Below are 23001 nucleotides of genomic sequence, written 5' to 3'. Positions count from 1 at the left end.
AAAGTCATCGGATATGAATGTTGTGGACTTGGTTTTTTTTAAATTAAAAACCATTATTTTCCATTAAATTTACCGAATAAAGATACATGTTTTATTTGTATGGTAAAACATTTGATTTATCTTTTGTATGATTTTTTAACCCACTCTGTTTATAAAGGTTCGCGGTTTATAAATGTTCACCTAAAATGGGTGAATTGAAATGTAATTTTGCTAATCTTGTTTTAAATTCAATAATTTCGAATTTAAAACTAGATAATTAAAAAGAACCATTTTTTTTTTTTTTAATTAGTAAATATCGGAAACGCCCCTTAATCGCCAAACTGGCGAAAACGTCTAGAGATATGAATTGGGTTACTAAACAAATAGTGTGCTTCTCTATCCAATATCATTATTTTCCATTAAAATGACTGAACATGCTAAGATTTATGGTAAAACATATGATTTTCTTTTCAAATTTTTTTTTGGGTCACCCTGTATCCCGCAGTGTATGTTTTTTACTTAAATTGGGTAGTTCTAAGTGTAAACTTGCTAATACCGCTCTTCTTCTACAAACGATCTAAAGAAATTGTTTAATTTTAAACAAGAGAATCAAAAGTAACCACATTTTAAAAATTTTGCAATAAATTTTGTAAACGGCCTTTAATCGCCAAACTGGCGAAAACGTTTAGAGATATTGACCGCAAGACTCGATTAAGGCTATTGTAAAACGTAAAAATTGTTTTTGCTAGAAATGGCGTTAGAACAAATTTTTTATTTTTTGACTACACCTCAGTCACACCCTGTATACTCGGATCCGTGGCACCTTTCAAAAAGATCATTTAGGTCAAAAGAAAGATGAAGAAAATACTTTTTAATCCTCAAAAAAATTATTAGAATCAAGTAAATCAATTTGAAGAAGCAACCGCTCAAAAAAGAGCAAAAATTTTGCTGTCCCATTCTTTTTGAAGAGCAGTTTATATGGGAGTTAAAGGTAAAATTAAAATAAATATAAGACCCCAAGATTGACCAGGGTTGGGGTACTGATGGTCGTTGCCCCCCCGAACCGTCCCTTAGGTCGTTTAAGGTTGTTATGACCCTGCGAAGGTCGCGATGGGCTTTTGGGACAAACAAATCGACAGACCAGACGCTGTGGCGACATCTATCTACGCGCCACCACAATTCAAAAAAGGGGAAAACGAGAAAACCAAGTGAACTATGGCGTACAGGTGGTACCGCCCGCCCCGGTTGACAGAGGTCGCTTTATATATCGATTGAAAATTAAAATGGAGATGCTGACGTCACTTGTTAGTTCGAGTAGCCTTTTGTGTAGAGGGACGTAGTTTCTACTGAGGTTTACTTGTGTGTTACTGGCTTTTAGTAGACAACTTTTTGAGTTCAAACTTGTTGAATTATGTCCTACACTAGGTCTATTTTAAGGATAAACCATTCTTTTTCGAAAGTATTTAAGAGAGTAATATTCGCCACGTTAATGGAATTTCTGGAAATTCATGACTTGTTAGACGTGTTGAATCATGGTATTTTGATACAAAAACTAATTAATTGTGAGTTAACAGGAACTTCTTTAAAACTGATTCAATCATATTTGTCTAACAGAACTCAAGTCATATCTGCTGGTTTTAAATCATAGCAAAAGTTTGTCAATGTCAATCAAAATCAATCATGCAGTTCCTCAACGAAATATACTGGGCCCTTTCCTATTTTTAATTTACATTTATGACATTGAAGACCTGCTGCAGTCTCAGTCTGAAGTTACCTTGACGAACTACGTTGATGACACCAGTTTTTTGATATCAAGAAAATGCCTAAATACCGTTAAGAACGATGCAGCGAGTTTGGCCCAGCGCGCCAACAGGTGGTTTGCTAAGAACAAGCTAGCAGTTAATACCAAAGAAACAAATGCCCTGATCTTTGGGACAAGTAGAGCGAAAGTTAATGTTTAGAATTCAAATCTTGTGTGCAAAGCTGATCACAATCTAGAAGTAAGGAATACTGTTAAGTTCTTGGGCAGTACGTTGCAGAGCAACCCGAGTTGGCTACCTCGTTTTGAAAATGTCTCAGCCATAACGGCTGACTCGGTAAAAGTCAAGTTGCTGGACATGCAGACAGAGGGCCACACCAGCGGTGAGAGATCGAATGCTCTCGCAACAAAACATGCGAACTTCGGAGGTAAACCGGGAGGTGGAGCTGTAGGACGCGTTGTCAAAAATCTCAATGATAATGACAGACAGAAAATAAAAAATATGAAAGAAATCACCTGTTTTCGTTGTACACAAACTGGACATTTTATGTCAAAATGTCCCAAGCAGTTTAAAGATAAAAAATTCCAAAAACCGATCAAAGATATGCTTTCAGTGCTGTGTTTTTAAGTGGGAATTACAATAAATACGATTTTTATTTGGATTCTGGTGCAAGTAAGCACATGAGTCCAAACAAGGATTAGGTCAGAAATATCAGAGAGCCTATCATAACAGAAATTGTTGTAGCCAATCATCAAAAACTTCCAGTCAGTTTTGTAGGCGATATTGACATTACAACCTCGTGTAAAGGTAAGAGTGTCCCAATAACAGTCAAAAATGTACTCTGTCTTCCAGGTTTAAGCACAAATCACCTGTCAGTAAGCCAGTTAATTGCCACAAGTAATCAAGTTGTGTTCAATAATGATGGATGTTCAATATACAATGGCCAGAAGAACTTGGTGGCAACTGCTAACTTGGCAGATGGAGTTTACAAGCTTAATTTAAAGCAAGAGGTATGTAACTTAACCACTTGTGATAATTATGAAATCTGGCATAGGCGATTTGCACATTTAAACATTAATGATTTAAATAAGATGAAAGATTGTGTTAAAGGCTTAACCTAGCATTTTGTGTTGTGAAGGAAAGCAAACAAGGCTTTCTTTTACTAGCTCAATCACAAAAAATACTAATGTTCTTGAAGTGATTCATGGTGACATTTGTGGTCCCATGGAAGTTACATCCATTGGTGGAACAAAATATTTGTTGCTTTTTGTTAATGACTATAGCAGAATGCCATTTGTATACCTTTTGAGTGCAAAAAATGAAGCTTTAAAATTTTGTAAACAATTTAAATCACTTTTTCTTTGTTTATTGGGTCTTCTGTCTCACACAAAAAAGGTTTGTTGGGACAACAAAAACAAAAATAAAAAACAAACCAACATATAGAACAAGAAAATTTAAATCTTTCGTACTGACCAAGGTGGTGAGTTTTGCAGCATTGATTCTGAAGATTTTTTGAATCATTATGGCATAATTTATCAGGCTAGTAATGCTTATACTCCACAGCAGAATGGCCTTGCAGAAAGACTAAATCGAACAATTGTTGAAAAGGCAAGATGTCTGCTATTTGATGCTGGCTTGCCAAAATGTTTTTGGGCTGAAGCAGTAAATACGTCAAATTATTTAAGAAATAGGTATTACAAATAGGTATTACAAGTGGTCTAGGAAACAAAACACCTTTTGAGATGTGGCATGGAAGACAACCAGACGTTTCAGGACTAAGGATTTTTGGTACTAAAGTGATGGTACATGTCCCTAAACAGAAACGACTAAAGTTTGATAAAAAGTCCAGTAAGAATATTTGTATGAGATATTCTGAAAATATCAAGGGATATAGAATCTATAATCCTACCAGTAATGTTGTAACTGTTGCCAGAGATGTTGTTTTTTACGAAGATCTTAACTCAAAAAAACTTAATAAAATTTCCTTCTATGAAACAGAAGAACCAGATCAAGTGTGGGGGTTGAGAGTATTACCCACATTGAAGATGACTCAATGCTAAATAAAGAGGAGGAGCCTGAAGTGACAGGTAACATTTTAGATGATGAGGATTACATACCTGATGTACCCATTCAGACTACCAATGATAAACAGTGCCTAAGGCGATCCGAGAGGCAAAAGAAGGAGAAGAGATTTACAGACTTAAACTTCACTTATCTCAGTAAAGTTCCAGCAACCACTCCTAAAGCTGAGAGCTATAGCATCTGTGCGGATGTGCCAGTGTCAGTTGCAGACGCTTTGTCCAGGCCAGACAGCAGTAGTTGGAAGCAGGCCATGTTTGATGAGATGCAGTCGCTGGCTGACACATGGGAGATGGTGGATCCTCCGGATTCTAGTACCATCGTAGAGTGTAAGTGGGTATTTAAAGTGAAGCTTGATAGTGAAAACAGAAAAACTTACCGTGCCAGGTTAGTTGCAAAAGGTTTTGTATTATATGTTGTTAGTTCAGCACACATTCCTACTGGTGACAGTTGTCATGTCAGGGGGATGTCGGATACGCGGGAGTGGCTGGACTGGGAAGTTAGATGGAGGATGTTTATTCGTTGATATTAAAGCCTGTTTATTTAGAAATGTGCTTTGTCTTTTATTGCAAGCTAGCAATAATACATGGTGTCAGGTGTATGAACTGGCTAGAGCTGAAATTGGTTCTGTTGAGTCAAGATTATTGAGGTGTGGTGTTGTGATTATAAAGATCACAATTGGTTTGGACCATTCAAGGCCCAAGGGAGCACCACGTGAATGAAAGTACTTGGCATTAAGCAATAATAGAATCTGTATTTAGACCTCCAGAGCCTCTATATTTAGAAGGTAATATTTCAGACAATTGGTCTCGGTTTAAGCAGAAATTTGAGGTGTTTTTGGCTGCTACGGATTTGAGTGAAAAAGGCGAGGAAAAGCAAGTAGCTGTGTTACTTAACCTCATAGGGGATGACGGCCTGGATTTGTTTAACACATTTGGATTATCTGAGGTGGATAGGAAAAAGATTAATGTGGTTTTGCAGCGTTTTGATGACTACTGTTGTCCAAAAAGGAATATAATTTTTGAACGATTTAAATTCAATAGTATTGTTCAAAAGGAGGGACAGGTGTTTGACTCATTTGTAACTGAGTTGAAAAAAGCAGTCAAGTCAACAAGTTATCCAGATCAGGATGATATGGTTCGAGACAGAATAGTGATAGGAGTGCTGGATAAAACTACACAAGAAAGGCTTTTGAAAGAGCCTGAGTTATCTCTCCAAAAGGCCTTAAATTTCTGTAGGACTGTGGAATCGAGCAAGACTCAGTCAAAAGCTCTTCAAAATGAAATGAATGTCAATGAACTCAAGAGAGAGAAATCCCAAAATGTCACTGCAGGCAAGTTTTTGACATACAATGTCTGTCATTTCTGCAGTTTCAGACATGCAAGAGGAAAATGTCCCGCATATGGCAAGGAGTGGGCATTTTGTAAAAAGAAAAATCACTTTGCATCTGTCTGTAAAAGAAAGGTACAGAATTCAGTGCAGGTAGAACAGAAGAGTGACTCCAGAAGTGGAAAGCCAAGAAAGGTACACGAAGTGAAAGCAGAGACTGATGGTTCTGAGGAAAGTGATGAATTTTTTGTGAGTGAACTAAAGGCAGTAGGTTCTGTGAATAGTGGCAAGGGTAAAGAGATCTCTAAACAAATGGAACTTCGTGGATGCAAAAACTGAATATTAGGGGTAAGGAGATTAGTTTTAAGCTGGATTCTGGAGCCGAGGTAAATGTTTTGCCTCATAGTCACTTTGTTAAGTTAGGTTGTGTAGATCATTTGCAAAACACAAATGTAACCCTAGTAGCCTATGGAGATTCTAATTTTAAGATTAAGCCTTTAGGGAAAATTGCAATGGATTGTTGAAATGCAAAAGTTGAATTTGTAGTGGTTAATAATCCAGGGCAACCACCTCTATTGGGCTTGCCAGGTTGTCTTGCTTTAGATCTAATTAGGCGTGTTGATTCTTTAATGTCTAAAGATCAAATTTTGAGTTTGTATGTGCATGTTTTTGAGGGACTTGGACAGTTTCCAACAAGTCATAGAATAATTTTAAAAGCAGATGCAGTACCTCATGTACAGCCTATTCGAAGAATTCCCCATGCCCTGCATTCTAGAGTTAAAGATAAGTTAGAGAGTTTAGAAAAGTTGGGTATCATTAGAAAGGTTGAAAAACCAACCGAGTGGCTTAACCCACTTGTTATAATTGAAAAGAAAAATTCTGATTTGAGATTATGCTTAGATCCCAAATATTTAAATGATGTCATACAAAGAGAACACTTTCTTATTCCAACAGCTGATGAAATTGCTAGTAGGCTGAGCAATAAGTCATATTTTACAGTTGTGGATATGAAGGATGGCTATTTTCAGGTCAGAATTTCAGAGGATAGTGTTGATTACTGCACGTAACTCCTTTTGGTCGCTATCAGTTTTTAAGAATGCCTTTTGGAATAAGGTCGGCGCCTGAGGTTTTCCAGAGGAAAAATTATGAGTTATTTGGTGATATTGAGGGTGTCGGAATTTATTTTGATGACATTATTGTCACTGGGGCTACAGAGCAGGAGCATGATGCAAATTTGGCATTGGTTTTAGACCGTGCTACAAAATATAATGTTAAGTTTAATGAATCAAAAATGCAGTTTAAATTGAATGAAGTTAGATATATGGGGCAGATTTTTTCAAAAGATGGCATATAGCCACAGGAGTCGCATATTGAAGCAATTATTGATATGCCTCTGCCCAAACAAAAAAGTGATGTTTTGAGATTATTAAGGATGGCAAAATTTTTGGGCAAATTTATCCCTAATTTGTCAAAAGTTACCGCGCCTTTAAGAAATTTGACACGTCTTGATGTTGTATGGTCATGGACTGGGAAGCACACTGAATCACTGAATCAGTTAAAGCATCTGTTAACACACTCTCCAGTGTTGTCTTTTTTCAATCCTTCTCTTCCGATCGAAATAGAGACTGATGCATCTTGTGATGGACTTGGTGCCTGTCTTCTTCAAAATGGGCACCCTATAATTTTCGCGTCTAGAAGTTTGAATAAAAGCGAGGTTAAATATGCTCAAATTGAGAAGGAGACCTTAGCTATCCAATTTGCATGTGACAGGTTTCATTATTTTATATATGGGGTTGACAAAATTTGCAGTGATCACAAGCCTCTTGTTTCTATTTTCAAAAAAGATTTACAGCGCATGTTATTGCGTTTATTGAAATATGACTTAAACGTGACATACAAACCTGGAAAATACTTGTATATTGCAGACACTTTGTCTAGAGCGTTTTTAATAAAACCTAATGATGGTAAGACTGACTCAGAATTGGAATTTGTTGTACATATGTTAATAAATAATTTGCCTATGTCTGAAGTTAAAAAAAATGAATTCAAGAAGGCCACTGAGAATGATGTTGTATTGTTGTCTGGCTGGCCAGATAAGAATAAAATTCCTTGTCACCTTAGAAATTACTATAAACTTAAAGATGAGCTGTTGGTTTGCAATGATGTTCTATTTTTTAAGAACAAAATTGTTGTTCCTGATTCCTTACGCCCAGCTATGCTACAAAAATTACATAAAGGACACTTAGGAATTGAAAAAGTTAAGTTTAGTTAAAAAGTAGTTAAGCTCAGGGAATCTTTTATTGGCCTTCTATGAGCCAACAAATTCAAGATTTTATAAAAAATGCCATATTTGTGAAAAGTATGCTAGAAAAAATGTGAAAGAGTTTTTACATCCATTTCCTGTGCCTGAAAGGCCCTGGGAAAGAGTTGGAATTGACATTTTCTCGTATGCTGGACACCCATACTTAGTGTTAATGGACGCATATTCAAACTGGTTAGAGGTGGTTCTGTTAAAAGATAAGTCCAGTAGTCAGGTCATTTTAAAACTTAAATCTATCTTTTCAAAGTTTGGATGCCCTGATTTAGTGATATGTGATAATATTCCCTTTAATAGTATGACCATGCAAGAATTTGCTAAAGACTGGAATTTTGAAATTGTTACTCGTTCTCCCAACTACCCAAAATCTAATGAGCTAGCGGAAAAGGCAGTTGGCATAGAAAAGTTGCTTCTTAAAAAAAGTGTAGAGGAAGGTAAAGATATTTTTGATGCTTTGCTTCAATATAGAAATACCCCTTTGAAGTCTATTAATTGTTCTCCTGGGCAGCTTTTAATGAGCCGAATTTGCAAAACTAAAGTGCCTATTTCAGCTGACTTACTGAAGCCATCTTTATTTAGTGAGGTAGGCAATAGCTTACAGCATAGGTCAGATATCAATAAAACATATTATAATAAGACAGCCAGGAAGGCAACTGTGTTAAAACAGGGCCAGAACATTAACATATATAATCATGTCAATAAGTGGTGGGAACCTGCGCAGGTGCTCGATGATCTTTGTAAAGGATGGCTCAGGTAATACTGTAAGACGAAACAGGTTTGATCTAAGAGAGTCTAGAAATGAATGTAAGCCTGGCTATGATCTTTTGAATGGTGATGATGATCTGTCTCCCAGTATTGCTGTTAGGAGCCATCCTAGAAACACTTCATTGGATGAAGAGGTTGTGCCAGCAAGTACATCATTAAGCCATTGTAATCTTAGTGATAATAATAACCATTTTCAGTCAACATCTAGTCCAGTGAATACCACGTATTCTAAAGTAGTAACTAGAAGTGGTCGCCATATTAAGGCTCCTTCACGTTTAAATCTATAAATTGGTTTTCTGTTGTAGTTAGTTTTATTTTAAAGTGGAAGGATGTATTATATGTTGTTAGTTCAGCACACATTCCTACTAGTGACTTATGTCACTAGTGACAGTTGTCATGTCAGGGGGATATTGGATACGCGGGAGTGGCTGGACTGGGAAGTTAGATGGAGGATGTTTATTCTTTGATATTAAAGCCTGTTTAGTTAGAAATGTGCTTTGTCTTTTATTGCAAGCTAGCAATAATACAGGTTTCACTCAACAAGCGGGTATCGATTATAATGAAACCTTTTCGCCTGTGGTTAGGCACTCAATACTTCGATTATTAATAGCTTAAAGTGTCGATATTGGTTTGAATGTTTCTCACTTGGATGTCACCACACCTTTCTTGCATGGTGTTTTTATGCGACAGCCAGAGGGATTCATTGAAACAGGCAAGGAAGATAAAGTTTTAAAGTTAAATAAGGCAATCTGTGTCTGGTATAAAAAGGTAGAGGATGTGTTGAGAAGATTGAGAGATAATTCAGTAACTGTAATAGCCTTATATGTTGATGACTTTTTTATTTTTTATAGTGATATACTTGAGAAAGTTAATTTAACCCTGGAGTTAAGAAAGCACTTTAAATTAAAGGATCTAGGGCAAGCAAAACAAATATTAGGCATGACCATTTGTTTTGATAAAGAGAAACAGACTGTGACTTTAAATCAGAGTCAATATATTGATTTATTGTTGTCCAAGTTTGGATACTCCAATGGAGAAGAATTTAAGCTTCATTAAGGCAGAATATTGTATTTCTGCGCCATATCAACAGTCGATTGGCAGCCTAATGTATCTAGCTTTAATGACAAGACCTGACATTTCTTATAGTGTAAGTAACCTTAGTCAATTTAACAACTGTTATGACAATTCTCATTGGGAATACGCAAAAAGATTGTTAAAGTATTTAAAAAAAACTAGGGATTCTGGCTTAAAATTTCAAAAGGGTTCAGGATTTTTACAAGGGTTTGTAGACGCAGATTGGGGTAGTAATAAGTCAGACAAAAGGTCATATACAGGTTTTTGTTTTTCTCTTTCCAACTCATTAGTGTCATGGGAAAGTACTAAACAGAAAACGGTAGCACTCTCCAGTACAGAGGCGGAGTACATGGCCTTGTCAGAAACCACAAAGTAGGCCATTTACTTAAAAAATCTTTTAGGTGAGTTAACAAGTTTTTATGAATGTGTAAAACTGTATTGCGATAACCAAAGTGCTCTAAAGCTTTCATCAAATCCAGTTTTCCACAAACGCTCTAAGCATATAGATGTATGTCATCATTTTGTTAGGAAAGTAGTGGAAAAGGGGTTAATTTCTGTCCAGTATTTGCAAACGGATGAAATGCCTGCTGACATTTTTACAAAAGCTTTAGGAGGTAATAAGCACTACAAATTTGACAAAGAGTTTGACGTTTTGAAAATGCATTCGTATTTCTTAGCGATTAGTTGCGACCTGTAGCGCTCTCTTTCTAACACGCGCTTATTAAATGAATGCAATTCTGATACAAACCTGACTTTCTCGATCTCGGCGTTTAACGATTTGTGTGCGTTGTTGCCAGATTGCTTGACTGTTTGCTGTTTTTGTTTTTGTTGTTGATGACTTGCACAAATGATTTGACTAAAAACTGCTTACAGAGAGACAACTAATTTTAACAAACTTGAGAATTTTGTGGATATATCGCATATTATTCAAGTGTTTTTACGGTTTAATAGTTATTTAGTTCGTTAGTGTGTGTCAGATTAATATTACTTATTATTTTGGTGTTCGATGTTAATAAACATGGCTTTAAATAAACAAAGCCAGCAGCTTGTCGCTGCTTTATTATCATTTTTTGAACGTAAACGTGATCACGGAGATCCTTTTATCCATTTGGCTGCTGTGAGAGAAGTAAAACTAAAATTATTGCAATAGAGTATTTTTGTTTACCAACAGTATTTTTAGCGTGTAGCTGAAGCACTTGGGCTTGGTGTTTCTACAGTAAGTGCTATATCACAGAAAGTCAAGCAAGGCATTCCATTAAGTTCACCAAAGAAAAGTCCAGGTAGGCCAAAGTCTATTACGGACATTGCCAATATTGATGTTGCAGCTATTCGCAACTCCATATATGAGATGTATGAACAAAGTAAGTTGTTTTTTTTATTTTATGTCCTGTTCATTAATGTTTTGGTAACACTTTTTTGTAGAAGAACACATAACCAGAGAAAGTATTTATGAAAAGTTAAGGAGTAAAGAAATTTTTGTTGGCGGATTAAAATCATTGTGTAAAGTGCTACATAAAATTGGGTTTAAGTGGTTAAGAGATTGCCCCCGAAGAAGATTAATGGAACTTCCTGATATAGCTTTTAAAAGAATTCAATTCTTACGCAGGTATGTAGAAATAAAGCAACAAAATCTCTATCAATTTGTTTTTATAGATGAGACATGGATATTCCAAAATGGGACCCCAGGCCATTCCTGGCAGGATGAAAGCAAACATAGTGTGAAGAGCACCAGGGTAGATGACAAAAGGTTAGCTACAAGCAAAACTCTTTAAGTCAAAATTTAAGTATATTTTTTTAGAAAATGCTTATCTTTTTGTTTTTAATTTTGCATGATACTAATCTTGATGCTTTTTGTCAGAATCCCATTTGGAAATTATGATTTATGTATTAGATGTTGAAACTAATGCTACCGGAACATTTAGATTCATTATTCTTCATGCGGGTAATGAAAATGGATTTATTCCGGGTGCTGAGCTCATATTTGCTTCAAAGAGCCAGTCTGGGGATTATCATGGTGAGATGAACCAGGAAAATGTTCTAAAATGGTTTCAAGAACAATTGATGCCAAGTTTAACCCAGCCTTCCGCTATTGTTTTGGATAATGCACCCTACCACAATCAATTAATCAAAAAAATTCCAAACAGCAGTTGGAATAAAGCAAGTATACAGGAATGGTTAAGAAGTGAGAACGTCAATTTTAACCCAGATGCCTTTAAAAATGAATTATTAGGACTGGTAAAGCGGTGAGATGTTGATAACCATTCATTCACCTGTTCAGTTGCTTAAATTAAGTATTTATAGGAACAAACCTCAGAAGCTATACCTTATTGACCAGATAGCAGAGCAACATGGTTATACAATTCTTCGTTTACCCCCATATCACTGCATTTTCAATGCAATTAAACTGATATGGGGAGTGTCCAAAAACTACTATAATATGCATATTGGCAGGGATGGCAGGTAAAATTTGTCTACAGTCTCTAGGACTAGTATTACCAGCCATGATGTTTCAGATCTATTGATAACGCTCTTAATATGTGGAAGGAAGCTTTAACAACCGTGACACCAGCCGTATGGAAAAATAGTATTCGTCATACAGAGGAAGAAATTATGAAATGGTACAATAGAGAGCAGGTTATGGACTAAGAAGAAATACAACCACTGATTATATGTGTAGACGACCAACAGGATGATTCAAGCAGTGAGGATAATATTTCTATTTTTAGGTTATTAAGTAAATTGCACATGTATTTTAAAAATGTAAGAGTTAAAAATGCGTAAGTAAAAAAGAACAGATTTTTTTGTTACTTACATCTACATAACTTTTATTGTTTACAAATGGACCTGAGACACTGCTTTGACCTATTACAAGGAAGGAAAACCATAAACGGATTTTTTTTGGGATGACACTGATTCAATAAAGAGAGACGCACTTTAAACTAAAATAATTAGATATTAGATCTGCTTGTTAACATTGCTATATTGCACATTCAAGTTAAAATATTTTTTAATTATTACTTATTTGCATAAGTAGTATAATAATTGTTAGTTCTAAGATAATAACTTTTAATTAGAATATTAAATTTAAATAATTTTTTTGATTTTGCTTTTAGAAGCACACGATAGTTTTAGCAATTTTCAAAAGGATTAGGAAATAAACCTGAATATTGACTAATAATGTTATTCAAAATTATCTGTTAAAAATTGCCTCAACTTCTATATATGAAGTAAATAAAAACAAAATTTATGTAAAGTTCAGGTTTTAATGAAGAAACTAAACATTTGGCAACGTGGCGCGTTAAACGTCAATGACGTGCATTGCTCTCATTAGTGCCCTCGACCATATATGTAAATTGTAACCTGGAATTTCAAACTAGTGGGGGTGTTGTAAATATAAATAGTTTGAAATCCATATTTACATGTATTAATGTATTTGGCGCCATCTGTTAGTGTTAGCGTCAAGTGCTATGCACTGACCCCGTTTATATTCTTATTAATAAAGTTAGTTGTTGTTTTATCTTCATTGAAACCTGTTGCTTTAACCTGTACTCAGTATCCAGTAACAACATTATCCCTGATTTTTAACAGTTTAGATTGTTTTGGGACAGTTCAGCTTTTGTGGATTTTATCTAGTTTTTTGTTTATCTGGTTAGAGGTTTAGAAATTTCCTGCTAAAAAAATTTCTTTGCTTCTCGGTTTTTTGTATTTTTTTAACTTAATTTAATTAAAAAAATGTCTAACCATCAAAATGATTTGATTGGACTCAAGATAGTCATATTAGCATAATTAAGTATAGTCTATTTAAAAACTAGGAGTGATTGTGAATTAGGTTGGCAATAGTGGTCAAATGTGATTGGTCAGTTGGCGGTATGATTTACACAGCAGAAATCATAAATAAACAGACATCATCATCAAAAAACACCATTTGAATTTTCAGGTTAATCACTATATTCGACGAGTTTAGGTAAACGTAAGCTAGTGACAACATGACAACGCCGCGACAAAATTCATGGCTAACTTAGGCCTCATTCGTTTTCAAGCTCCATGGAGCGAACAGCGCGTTTTTGACGTCACGATGACGTAATTTAACAAAAAGCATAATTTAACCAACTGTCAAATTACGTCATCGTGACGTCAAAAACGCTCTGCTCGCTACATGGAGCTTGAAAACGAATGCGGCCTTATTTTTTTGACTAGTCTTCCATCCTTGTCTCGTGCATTAATTAGCAATGTTTCTTCGTCTGTTACATGGATTTCCTATGGCCAGTTTTAGATTTTCCACACATGTATACCTACTTAGTTCTATGTTTTCCCACAGCAAATGCAACAGGTCAGACTATTAGAAGATCGGGTTACCAAATGGTATACAAAATAAAAACCTCTACATTATGCAAAATTAGTATGGCAACCAAACAAGTGAAATTATACTCCTTTAAAACCATAATTACTGTAGACTGCATAGAACATAAAAAATACCGTTTAAAATATTTGTTAGCAAACAATACCTAGCATACATTTTTGAAATCTGATGCATTATTTAAATAAAAAATCCCACATTCTTCACATACAAACATTCTGTGTGGTAAAAATGTTTGATTAAGCACGTAGATAAAGTCGCAGATTACCGAGTATTAAAATTTAAACGCCGCAGTATTTTTTTATTTAAAAAAATACGACCTAAATTATTAGAATGTCAAAAAACATTCTAAACAAAGGGTTTTTGTATTCATTTCATGCGAAACAAACAACTTACCTTTCTTGACGTCAGGTATTCCAGTGGGATTCCAAGGTGGTACATTACTAACAATTGCTCTAACAGCTTCACTGGCAGCAATTCTAGTCTCCCAATTGGTGGATTTCAGATAAGTCGCTGTGCGAGACAGCAAAGTATTGAGTTCATGGGGATGTAACCGTTGTACTTCGCCTAGTTGTTTTGCCGCTGCCGATCTAGTGACTGACGAACTTCCAGTTTCAAGAAGAACAAACAAACGATCTAATCTACAATGTTAGTTTTATTTCCATTAAACTAGTAGTTTTAGTTTCATGAATAGTTTACCTGCTTGAAGTCATTGCGTATAAATTCCTCTAACTTTTATAATCCCAATGTATTTGATGAATAGCGGATGCAGCATGCTTTTGAGTTATGTGAACATTACTAAAACAAGAAAAATATTTTGTTTTCAGTATTTTAATTTATAGTCCTTTAAAAAAACCTGTATATGCAAAATTGCAAACAGGTAAAGGTTTTAAATATGACCTTTGCTTCTTTATTTGTCACTTTGGCAGTGATGGCCAATCAGAGACAAAAAAAAACTAAGACTCACCACAAAAATTAGCTTACCTTATACGTTTAACATAAAATGGTAAATATCACCTTATAAGTTTCGATGTGATAACAAATAGAAATATCACATTGAAACTTGTAAGGTGATATTTACCGTTTTATGTAAAATTTGACATTTTCAGTCTCCTAAACAATTTTAATTTAATATATTTATTTATTTATTTATCTTATGGCTATTAGACACATTCAAAAATGTAAAACATTACTAGAATATAGAATTTCAATACAACATAGAACATAAAATAGTATTAAACGTGTTATCAAAGGTTACAAACGAACATCTAGTCTACTTATGTAGTCTATCGACTTGGGGGTTTCCATCAGGAAGTCTTCTGGTCTACCATTATATGATCGTATGGTACATTCTTCTGTGATATATCTAATGGTCTGGATTTCTCCGCAATCACAAAGAGATGGTTCCTTGCCCCATTTGTGTAAAGAGTAGGCACATCTGCCATGTTGAGTTCTGATTCTGTTAAACGTGGACCATGTTTTACGTGGTAAATCGATGGTAACATTGTAAATTGAATCCAATAAATTTAATATCAATAGTATATTATTAACCAAGGTTTGGACAAAAGCTTTTATTGACCGTATGTCAAGATTATCTTCTATTTGCTTAACAAAATGCATAAAAATTGGTAGCATGTTTACAACAGAACAAAATTAATGGTCTAACAAGAAAATAAGAAACCTAATAGTAAATAGAAAACAAAAAATTGAAAAGACAACTATAATAAATAAAACCAACAACAATAATGGCAAGGAAACAAACTATTTCATAATGACATAAACATAACTGAAATATGATAGTTATCCGGGCTTATAAGCTGTGGTTCAATGGAATTGACGTTGGCGGAGATTATCAAAGGACCACGGCTTATAAGCCCGGATAACTTTCATATTTCAGTTTTGACCGGCCCTGAAAGCCTTTATAGTCTGGCATAAACATACTTTGAAATCCAGGATTAATTACTGAGAAAGAAAGTAAAAAACGTAGAATTATTCAAATTAATGCCATTGATACTTGTCATTAACCCTTAATAGGACAAAACCAGTAAAAGCCCTAGATTTATTACTAAAAATTAGTCGATGTTTTTGGGACATATAATTTTCCCATTTTCTGTTGACGAACTTAGCCGAATGTGATAGAAAACAGTAGAAAAACCTTTTCTTTCTTGTCTCTCTCGATGCGTTTTCTATTTCCTACATCGTTACGGAGTTTGCCTCCAGTTACTATACCTTAGATTTGTTTACACAATTTTGTTTGGTTTTCTGCAACCTCAAAGATACCTTGATGTAAATACACCTGCGTACAGCACCCTCTGTGGGCTTCTGAATGCTCTGTCAAGTCAAGTATATTTTATATGTCTTAATAAACATTGACATTATTATTTACCTAGGTCAATAATATTTCCTTTTTTGTTGTGGGTGTGCCAGACTAGAACTAAAGATTAGACTCTATTTTTGTCCTAGGTCAACAACAATGACCATTTTAAGGTAGAGAAAACTTATTTCTCAAGTTACTAATCAATCAATAATGGTATGTTTATAATGTTAGTAGTGGAAAACTTTTTTCTTGGCTTTTGTGTTTTGTCGTGTTAAACAAAGTTTGTTCCAAGAGTTGGGTGCCGAAAAATGTCAAAATATATGATACAGGGTAATCAAAAAATGGACTCAAAGAATCAGTTCTAAAAAAGGACAGATGAAAGTCTAGTTTTTCAAATGAAACACTCCTTATTCTTATAACTTTGATTCTCTGTTCAACATTAAGATAAGTTTGTATTAGATTACTTACTAAAAAAATAATTTTTCCAAAGCTAACTTACTGTTTTCTTTGACTGTTACTACGCAATTTTTTTTTTAGTTTTTTTTTAATTTATCAGGTTCGGCCCTTATATTTACCACAAACCTAGCACAGTGATTGTCAAATCTAGAGCCAAAGCATAACTGTAGAAATAAAATCATTAAGGTCGATTTCCGCTTGCACTAAGTGGCCAACATAATGCAACAAAAAAACTAAAAAATTACCGAGAAAATTACTTATTAACCTAGAACCATATACCTACTCTGGATGACTACATGGATATGTAAAAATACCTAAACTTTACAACTTTCATTTAGGGTAATATGATTTTAACAATGTATATAGCCAGTGTAACATTTTGTACAAACATTATAAATGTGGTATGGTACCTACATAGCCTGTTATGTCCATATTGACAAAGTTTCTTTTTATTATATCTTTATTTAACAAATATGAAATAGGTATATTACTTTACATTACTTTACTTTATAGGTACATTACTTTACTACTACTAATGATATTAAAAGTATGATGAGAGATAGAGACGTTTTGTATAAAAGAGCAATCTTAAGCAAAAGCAACAATACTTGGAATGAATATAAATTCATCAGAAATAAAATTATCAAACAAATTAATATTGAAAAAAACAAATTCTATATAAACAAGATAGATAACAATAAACATAATGCGTATGAACTTTGGAAACATTTGAAGACTCTACTTCCAGAAAAAAATCCGTCTTTGCCAGACTTAATAAAATTTGAGGGAGGTGCAATTGTAGATAGGTCATGTATAGCAAATCAATTTAACAAATACTTTGTGAACAGTGTTGCAGATATAATTAATGGAATCCCATCAAATGCACATTTAGAAGATGTAACCGAGATTGTTTCTGGAAATAAATCATCTATTGATGTGTTTAAACAAATTTCTATGGCAGACCTAAAAAAGCATATTAAACTTATGAAACAAGTCGGAGGAGATGAAAATGGAATATCAACCAAAGTATTTAAGGATGTCATGGACGTAGCTGCAAATAGGATTTTAGATGTGATAAATGCATCACTTTCAAGTGGGGTGTTTCCGGAGTTATGGAAATGCTCAACAATTGTGCCGATTCCCAAAGTGACAAACTCGAATTTATGCTCTGATTTTAGACCTATAAATAAAGTACCAGTGTACGAAAAACTATTAGAAATGGTAGTAAAAGAACAAGTCCAAAACTTTTTTAGTGAAAATAACATACTTGTAAGTAATCAATCAGGCTTTCGCCAGGGACATTCATGTGAGACAGTAATTATAAATATTTGTGACGAATTCCGTAAGAGCATTGACAAAAATAATTATGTACTAGCAGTGTTTTTGGATTTCAAAAGGGCATTTGAAACGATAAATAGAGATACTTTGATTAAGAAAATGAATAAAATGGGTTTCAAAGGCACTGTATTAAAATGGTTTCAATCTTACCTGCATAATAGAACACAAACTGTAAAATTTAAAAATAGCACATCTGATTGCATTGTAATAAATAATGGTGTACCACAAGGTACTGTTCTCGGTCCATTTCTCTTTCTTTTATATATAAATGATATTGTTAAGACAGTAAAGTACACGAAAATCGAACTATTTGCAGATGATACCATGATTTACATCTGTGGACCAAACATAAGTCAGTTGCAAGATTATATAAATTATGACATTAACAGTTTAAGCAAATGGCTTTGTAGTAATAGTCTAAGTGTAAATGTAAATAAAACTAAATTTTGTGTTTTTGGAAAACAACATTTACTGTCTAAACTAGACATAAGTAATGTACATATTAGTTTAAGAAATCAACAAATATCGTATGATAAGCAAATTAAGTATTTAGGAGTGATCTTTGACGCCAATTTGACATTTTACGAACATGCACTGTACATAACAAGAAAATTTTCAAAAAAGGTTAATTTTATAGCAAGGGTTGGGAGAAATTTATCTGTAAGCACTAAGTTATTATTGTATAACAGCATAGCGGCGCCACACTTAGAGTTCTGTAGTACACTTTTTTACAATTTGCCGGCATATATTTTAAATGATTTACAGACCATACAAAATAGAGCAATGCGTATAATTCTTAAAAGCAACCGGTACACGCCGATTAAAATCATGTTAAATGTGTTAGATTTCTTAACGGTAAAACAAAAAACCGTATTTAATACATTTGTGTTTATTTATAAAATTAAAAACAAATTATTACCATCTTACCTGTGTGGCAAAGCAACTAACTTTAGTGACGTGCATAATTATAACACAAGGAACAAAAACGATTTTGTTTTAACTAACAAATGTAATACGGAATCATTAGCCAGCACTGTTTTATGCAGAGGTCTGTATGAGTTTAATTGTCTACCTGTTAATATTAAAATTTGCGAAAACCTAGATAAATTTAAACAACATTTAAGAGAATATGTATTATTAAAGTATTGACATTGACTTGATTGTATAAGGACATATTGTTATTATTGGCTTGCGAAGTCAGTTGGTGTAATAATTGTGACTGCTTTTGTCGTTTTTGTATATAGCTTGACTAGCTAAATAAACGATATTATTATTATTATTATACTTACTTAACACAAAACCCGTTAGGATAGTGGCGGTGTTTCAGGCAAATTTGACCCTTACAAAAATTGTCACTTGCAAAAACAGTTTTTCAAGAAATTTCCAAGCATTACAGTAGACCTAGCAGGTCCGCCTAATTGTCCTTTCTGGTAGAGTTTTATACGTCAATGGATAGCCAATGAAATTAGGTTTCTAAAACTATCCCACACGGGGTTGATAAGTATGACGGTTTAGCCGCTAGAGGGCGTCAAAGTTAACTCATTTTTTCCTTCAATCATCAATAACTAGATTATTTGTAACACTTTGTAGAAACGTTTATATGTCAATGGATAGTTAATAAAATGAGCTTTCTATTGACGTATAAAAGTAAAGTAAATTAGTAAGTAAAATTACAAAATTTATAATTTTTTGTTGTTTACCAACTGACTTCATTGAAATTACCAAACATTATTTATTTTCTTTATGTTTAAATTTGAATGATGGATGTATAAAAAAGATTATTTTATAATAAATTTTTTATTTATAATATTATTTAGACATTCCCAACTCTATTAATAGTTTTCAAAATACTAATTTAATGCTCAGTAATGCTAACTAATTCCCCGGAATGCCCACTAATTCCTACAGTTTGTACACCCTAGGAGAGCAAACACAAAGTCCATGCCACTATAATTTAATAACAGGTTTTGGCCTAAACCATCATCAGACCTAAAATATACAATAGTGTTAACCAGGAAGTGCTGCATTGACACAAAAAGGAACACTTAAAAAAAAACAAATTATAAACTAAAATAATTGTGTGGTAAGTCAACATATAATGGTGAAAAATCTTACAAGAGTAAATTAAGTAAATTTGCAATCATAAAAGACGTCCATTAATATTTTTTTTTTAGTTTTTACATTAAATAAAACCTACCAATGTCGCAGACAAATACCCAGTGTGGGACCTATCAGAAAACCAGGATTCCAGAACAATAAATATACAGAGTATTAAAACATTTTAGGTGCTTGGCTTATAAATATCTGAAGAAGTTGTGGGTTGATTCAATAACAAAGGCGTGTGGTAATCATCAATTAGGGATGACAGCATTTTGTTGAAGTTAAAAATAGTTTGATTATTTGAGCAGTTGTAATTCAGGCTTTTAACTGCTTTATTTATCTCTAAAGACTCCAAAAGGTTTAATCGTTTGCCCTTATTGCATATGTGTAGGGGTTTAAAGTTGGTATGACTGAGAACCACCGAGAACCGATGGTTCAATTCGAGGATATGATTGGCAAAATGTGATACTGTATTTAAAACCTTGTCCTTGTACTTATCGATAAGTTTAGTGTGAGCTTTCAACCGAACTTCAAAGCTGTGGCCAGTCTGTCCTATGTAAATGGAATTGCAGTCAACACAAGAGAGACAAAAAACTCCTGGCTTCTCTCTGTTTTAAACTTAACAATTTCATTCAGAAGTGACAACAATTTGGCTTCTCATCTTTGCAGAACAAAAGATTAGGTTTCTATAATGAAGACTATGTAACTTGATAGAGATAGAAACAGAGATTTAAACAAGGCAGACTTATAGTAGGACATGCAAGTCAAAGTGAGATGAAGAAAGAAATTCTATTCCCTTACATAGTTTCACTGCAGGAGTTTATTGTCTCTCTTGTGTTGACTACATTTACGTAGGGTAGACTGGCCGCAGCTTTGAAGTTCGGTTGAAAGATCACACTAAACTTATCGATAAGTACAAGGACCACAGAGTTTATAATACAGCATCACATTTGTCCAATCATATCCTCAAATCCAACCATCAGTTCTCAGTGGATAACAACATCAAACCCCTCCACATATAAGGGCAAACAAAAAGACCTTTCGGAGTCTTTAGAAATAAATAAAACAGTTAAAAGCCTGAATTACAACAGCTTAAATAATCAAGCTGTTTTTAACTTCAACAAAATGCTGTCATCCCTAACAGATGATTACCACACGCCTTTGTTACTGAATCAACCCACAACTTCTTCAGGCATTTATCAGCCAAGCAGCTAAAATGTTTTAATACTCTTGTACTACACTACTTGTATATTTATTGTTGTGGAATCCTGGTTTTTCGTCGACGGTTCGGTCTGATAGGATCCGTTCCCACACTGTGTGATTGTCTTGTCTGCGACATTGGTAGGTTTTATTTACTGTAAAAAAAAATATTAATGGACGTCTTTTATTTAATTTACTCTTGTAATCTTAATTTTAATTTAGTTGTTTACCATTTTATGTTGACTTACCACAAAATTATTTTATTTCATAATTTGTTTTTAAGTGTTCCTTTTTGTGTCAATGCAGCCGTTCCTGGTTAACAGTATTGTATATTTTAGGTCTGATGATGGATTAGGCTAAAACGGGTTATATACCTATTAAATTAGTGGCAGCGACTTTGTGTTTTGCTCTCCTTGTTTTTGTAAACATGAGCCACTTTTGAGTTTTTGAACAGTGTGTCCGAAATTGGTTCTACATGTATTGGAATCTCGGTAACCGTAAGAGCTACAGAGTCAAATGGGGAAAGTTTTAGAGAATTTTATGTGAAACTTATTTCCGGTTTCCAAATTAAATTATCTTTCTCCGTGTTCTGGAAAATTGGGAAAACGTCAGAGGTTGCATTTTAAACAATTGCTTACAACTCTTTAACAAAGCCAAAGAGAGTTTTGAAACTAAGACATTATTAAGACACTTTTTTACGTAAAACACGATGACGTAATTAGAAAAAATCTATCGTCATTGGTTTCCAAGATATGGATGATAACTTTGTAAATTCTTATGGCCGCCATCTTGAATTTTTGCATTTTTGGAAAGCGCTTAAAAAATCCTTTTCAATGATGTACTTGATGTTTTAGTGGCTCAGCTTTAAGGTGCTCTAACTCCACTAGAGGGCACTTTGTGACTACAGTTTATATGACACTTTGGAGTTTATTTTTAATGTATTTTCCACTCTTGAATTATCCTACAATCAAGTTGAACCACCCTATATAGACAGTACCAAGAGAAAAGTATACAGAATGTGACAGAAACCTGCCATTGTCAACTTCTTCTGACGCATTCTAACAAAACTTTCAAGAAAACTTCAAATCATCATATCACATGCTTTTTAAGAAAAAAATAAAGATAAAGAAAGTGTTTTCTTTTTCATCAGGGTGCATATTCTTGAAATGAACCAAGGGAGTATATAGATAGTACCAAGAGAAAAGTATACAGACAGAATGTGACAGAAACCTTCCATTGTTAGTTTCTTCTGACACATTCTAACAAAACTTTCAAGAAAACTTCTAGATGGAGCAGATGATTATTGATTTCAATTAAGATATCAATAACTTTCAAGTATTATTTTAAATAAAATAATTTTTAACAACTTGCAAGCTGTTGGGTTAATTAACTTTGAAAGAAACAAATGTTTAATTAAGGATTAGAAGTATTCAGTGCAATTAATTGACTAATATAATTAAACAGAATCCAAAGTAGCTAAGTAGGGCAGTAATAGGTGCTTTTACTTAAATTTCCTTTCAAGTTGTAGTGGTAGATACATATGAAATCAAAGTAGTGAATATTCTGAGAAATAAATAAAGTACATGTTTTTTAAACTGTGTTGCCAGTAAAGAAACTGAACATATGGTTGAGATTGATGGATTCCAATGACCCCAATTTATATAAAACAATCATACCTATTTGCTAACCAAAATACACCACAAAAGTATACAAATGTTGACTTTTGAAGTTAAAATTTCTGATCTCTGTAATTTAGCAAAAATGGGACTTCCTAAAATTGCCATTCCAGGGGGAAAAACCTTTATGTATTCTGTGCTTATCTGCTAGTACTATGATTAAATAATCTGAACATATTTAATAAAAATATGGTTGTATATACGTAACCTGCCAAACTAAGATTTGAATGAAGGTTTTTTACATTAAATACAAG

General features: G+C 33.8%; 2 protein-coding genes across 3 annotated transcripts in view; one reads left to right on the top strand and one right to left on the bottom strand.

Annotated features, from left to right (window-relative positions):
* Nucleotides 1–23001, bottom strand: part of Hel89B (histone acetyltransferase 1) — an 88536-nt gene that overhangs the window by 65350 nt on the left and 185 nt on the right. The window contains exons 2-3 of the mRNA XM_081993493.1: nucleotides 14360–14458; nucleotides 14057–14301 (exon numbers count right to left, since the gene is read on the bottom strand). Of these exons, the coding sequence (XP_081849619.1) occupies nucleotides 14057–14301; nucleotides 14360–14373 (259 nt within the window). The 5' untranslated portion in view covers nucleotides 14374–14458. The remainder of the gene's footprint in view (nucleotides 1–14056; nucleotides 14302–14359; nucleotides 14459–23001) is intronic.
* On the top strand, nucleotides 4783–12826 carry LOC145738625 (uncharacterized). 2 transcript variants are annotated; one of them, XM_081993523.1, is made up of 7 exons: nucleotides 4783–10429; nucleotides 10484–10664; nucleotides 10726–11050; nucleotides 11226–11546; nucleotides 11605–11763; nucleotides 11817–11976; nucleotides 12030–12826. In XM_081993523.1, exons 1-6 carry the CDS (start codon nucleotides 10310–10312, stop codon nucleotides 11947–11949), a joined length of 1239 nt encoding a protein of 412 aa, XP_081849649.1. In that variant the 5' UTR covers nucleotides 4783–10309; the 3' UTR covers nucleotides 11950–11976; nucleotides 12030–12826. The 2 variants fall into 2 exon arrangements, with proteins under 2 accessions (XP_081849649.1, XP_081849641.1); XM_081993515.1 differs by having other exon boundaries at nucleotides 4786–10429; nucleotides 11817–12826.

The sequence above is a fragment of the Ips typographus genome, linkage group LG1, assembly GCF_016097725.1.
Source record: "Ips typographus isolate SLU linkage group LG1, UJ_Ityp_2.0, whole genome shotgun sequence".
NCBI lineage: Eukaryota > Metazoa > Arthropoda > Insecta > Coleoptera > Curculionidae > Ips > Ips typographus.
Note: the sequence above shows the minus strand (reverse complement) of the source record. Positions and strands in the feature narration are given on the sequence as shown.

What these genes read in the sequence shown, in the direction of transcription:
- LOC145738625 (XM_081993523.1), top strand. Translation starts at nt 10,310, where the DNA reads ATGTTAATAAACATGGCTTTAAATAAACAAAGCCAGCAGCTTGTCGCT. An exon ending in ATTTGGCTGCTGTGAGAGAA is followed by an intron (nt 10,430 to 10,483) that starts GTAAAACTAAAA and finishes CAGTATTTTTAG; the next exon opens with CGTGTAGCTGAAGCACTTGG. An exon ending in ACCAGGGTAGATGACAAAAG is followed by an intron (nt 11,051 to 11,225) that starts GTTAGCTACAAG and finishes CGGAACATTTAG; the next exon opens with ATTCATTATTCTTCATGCGG.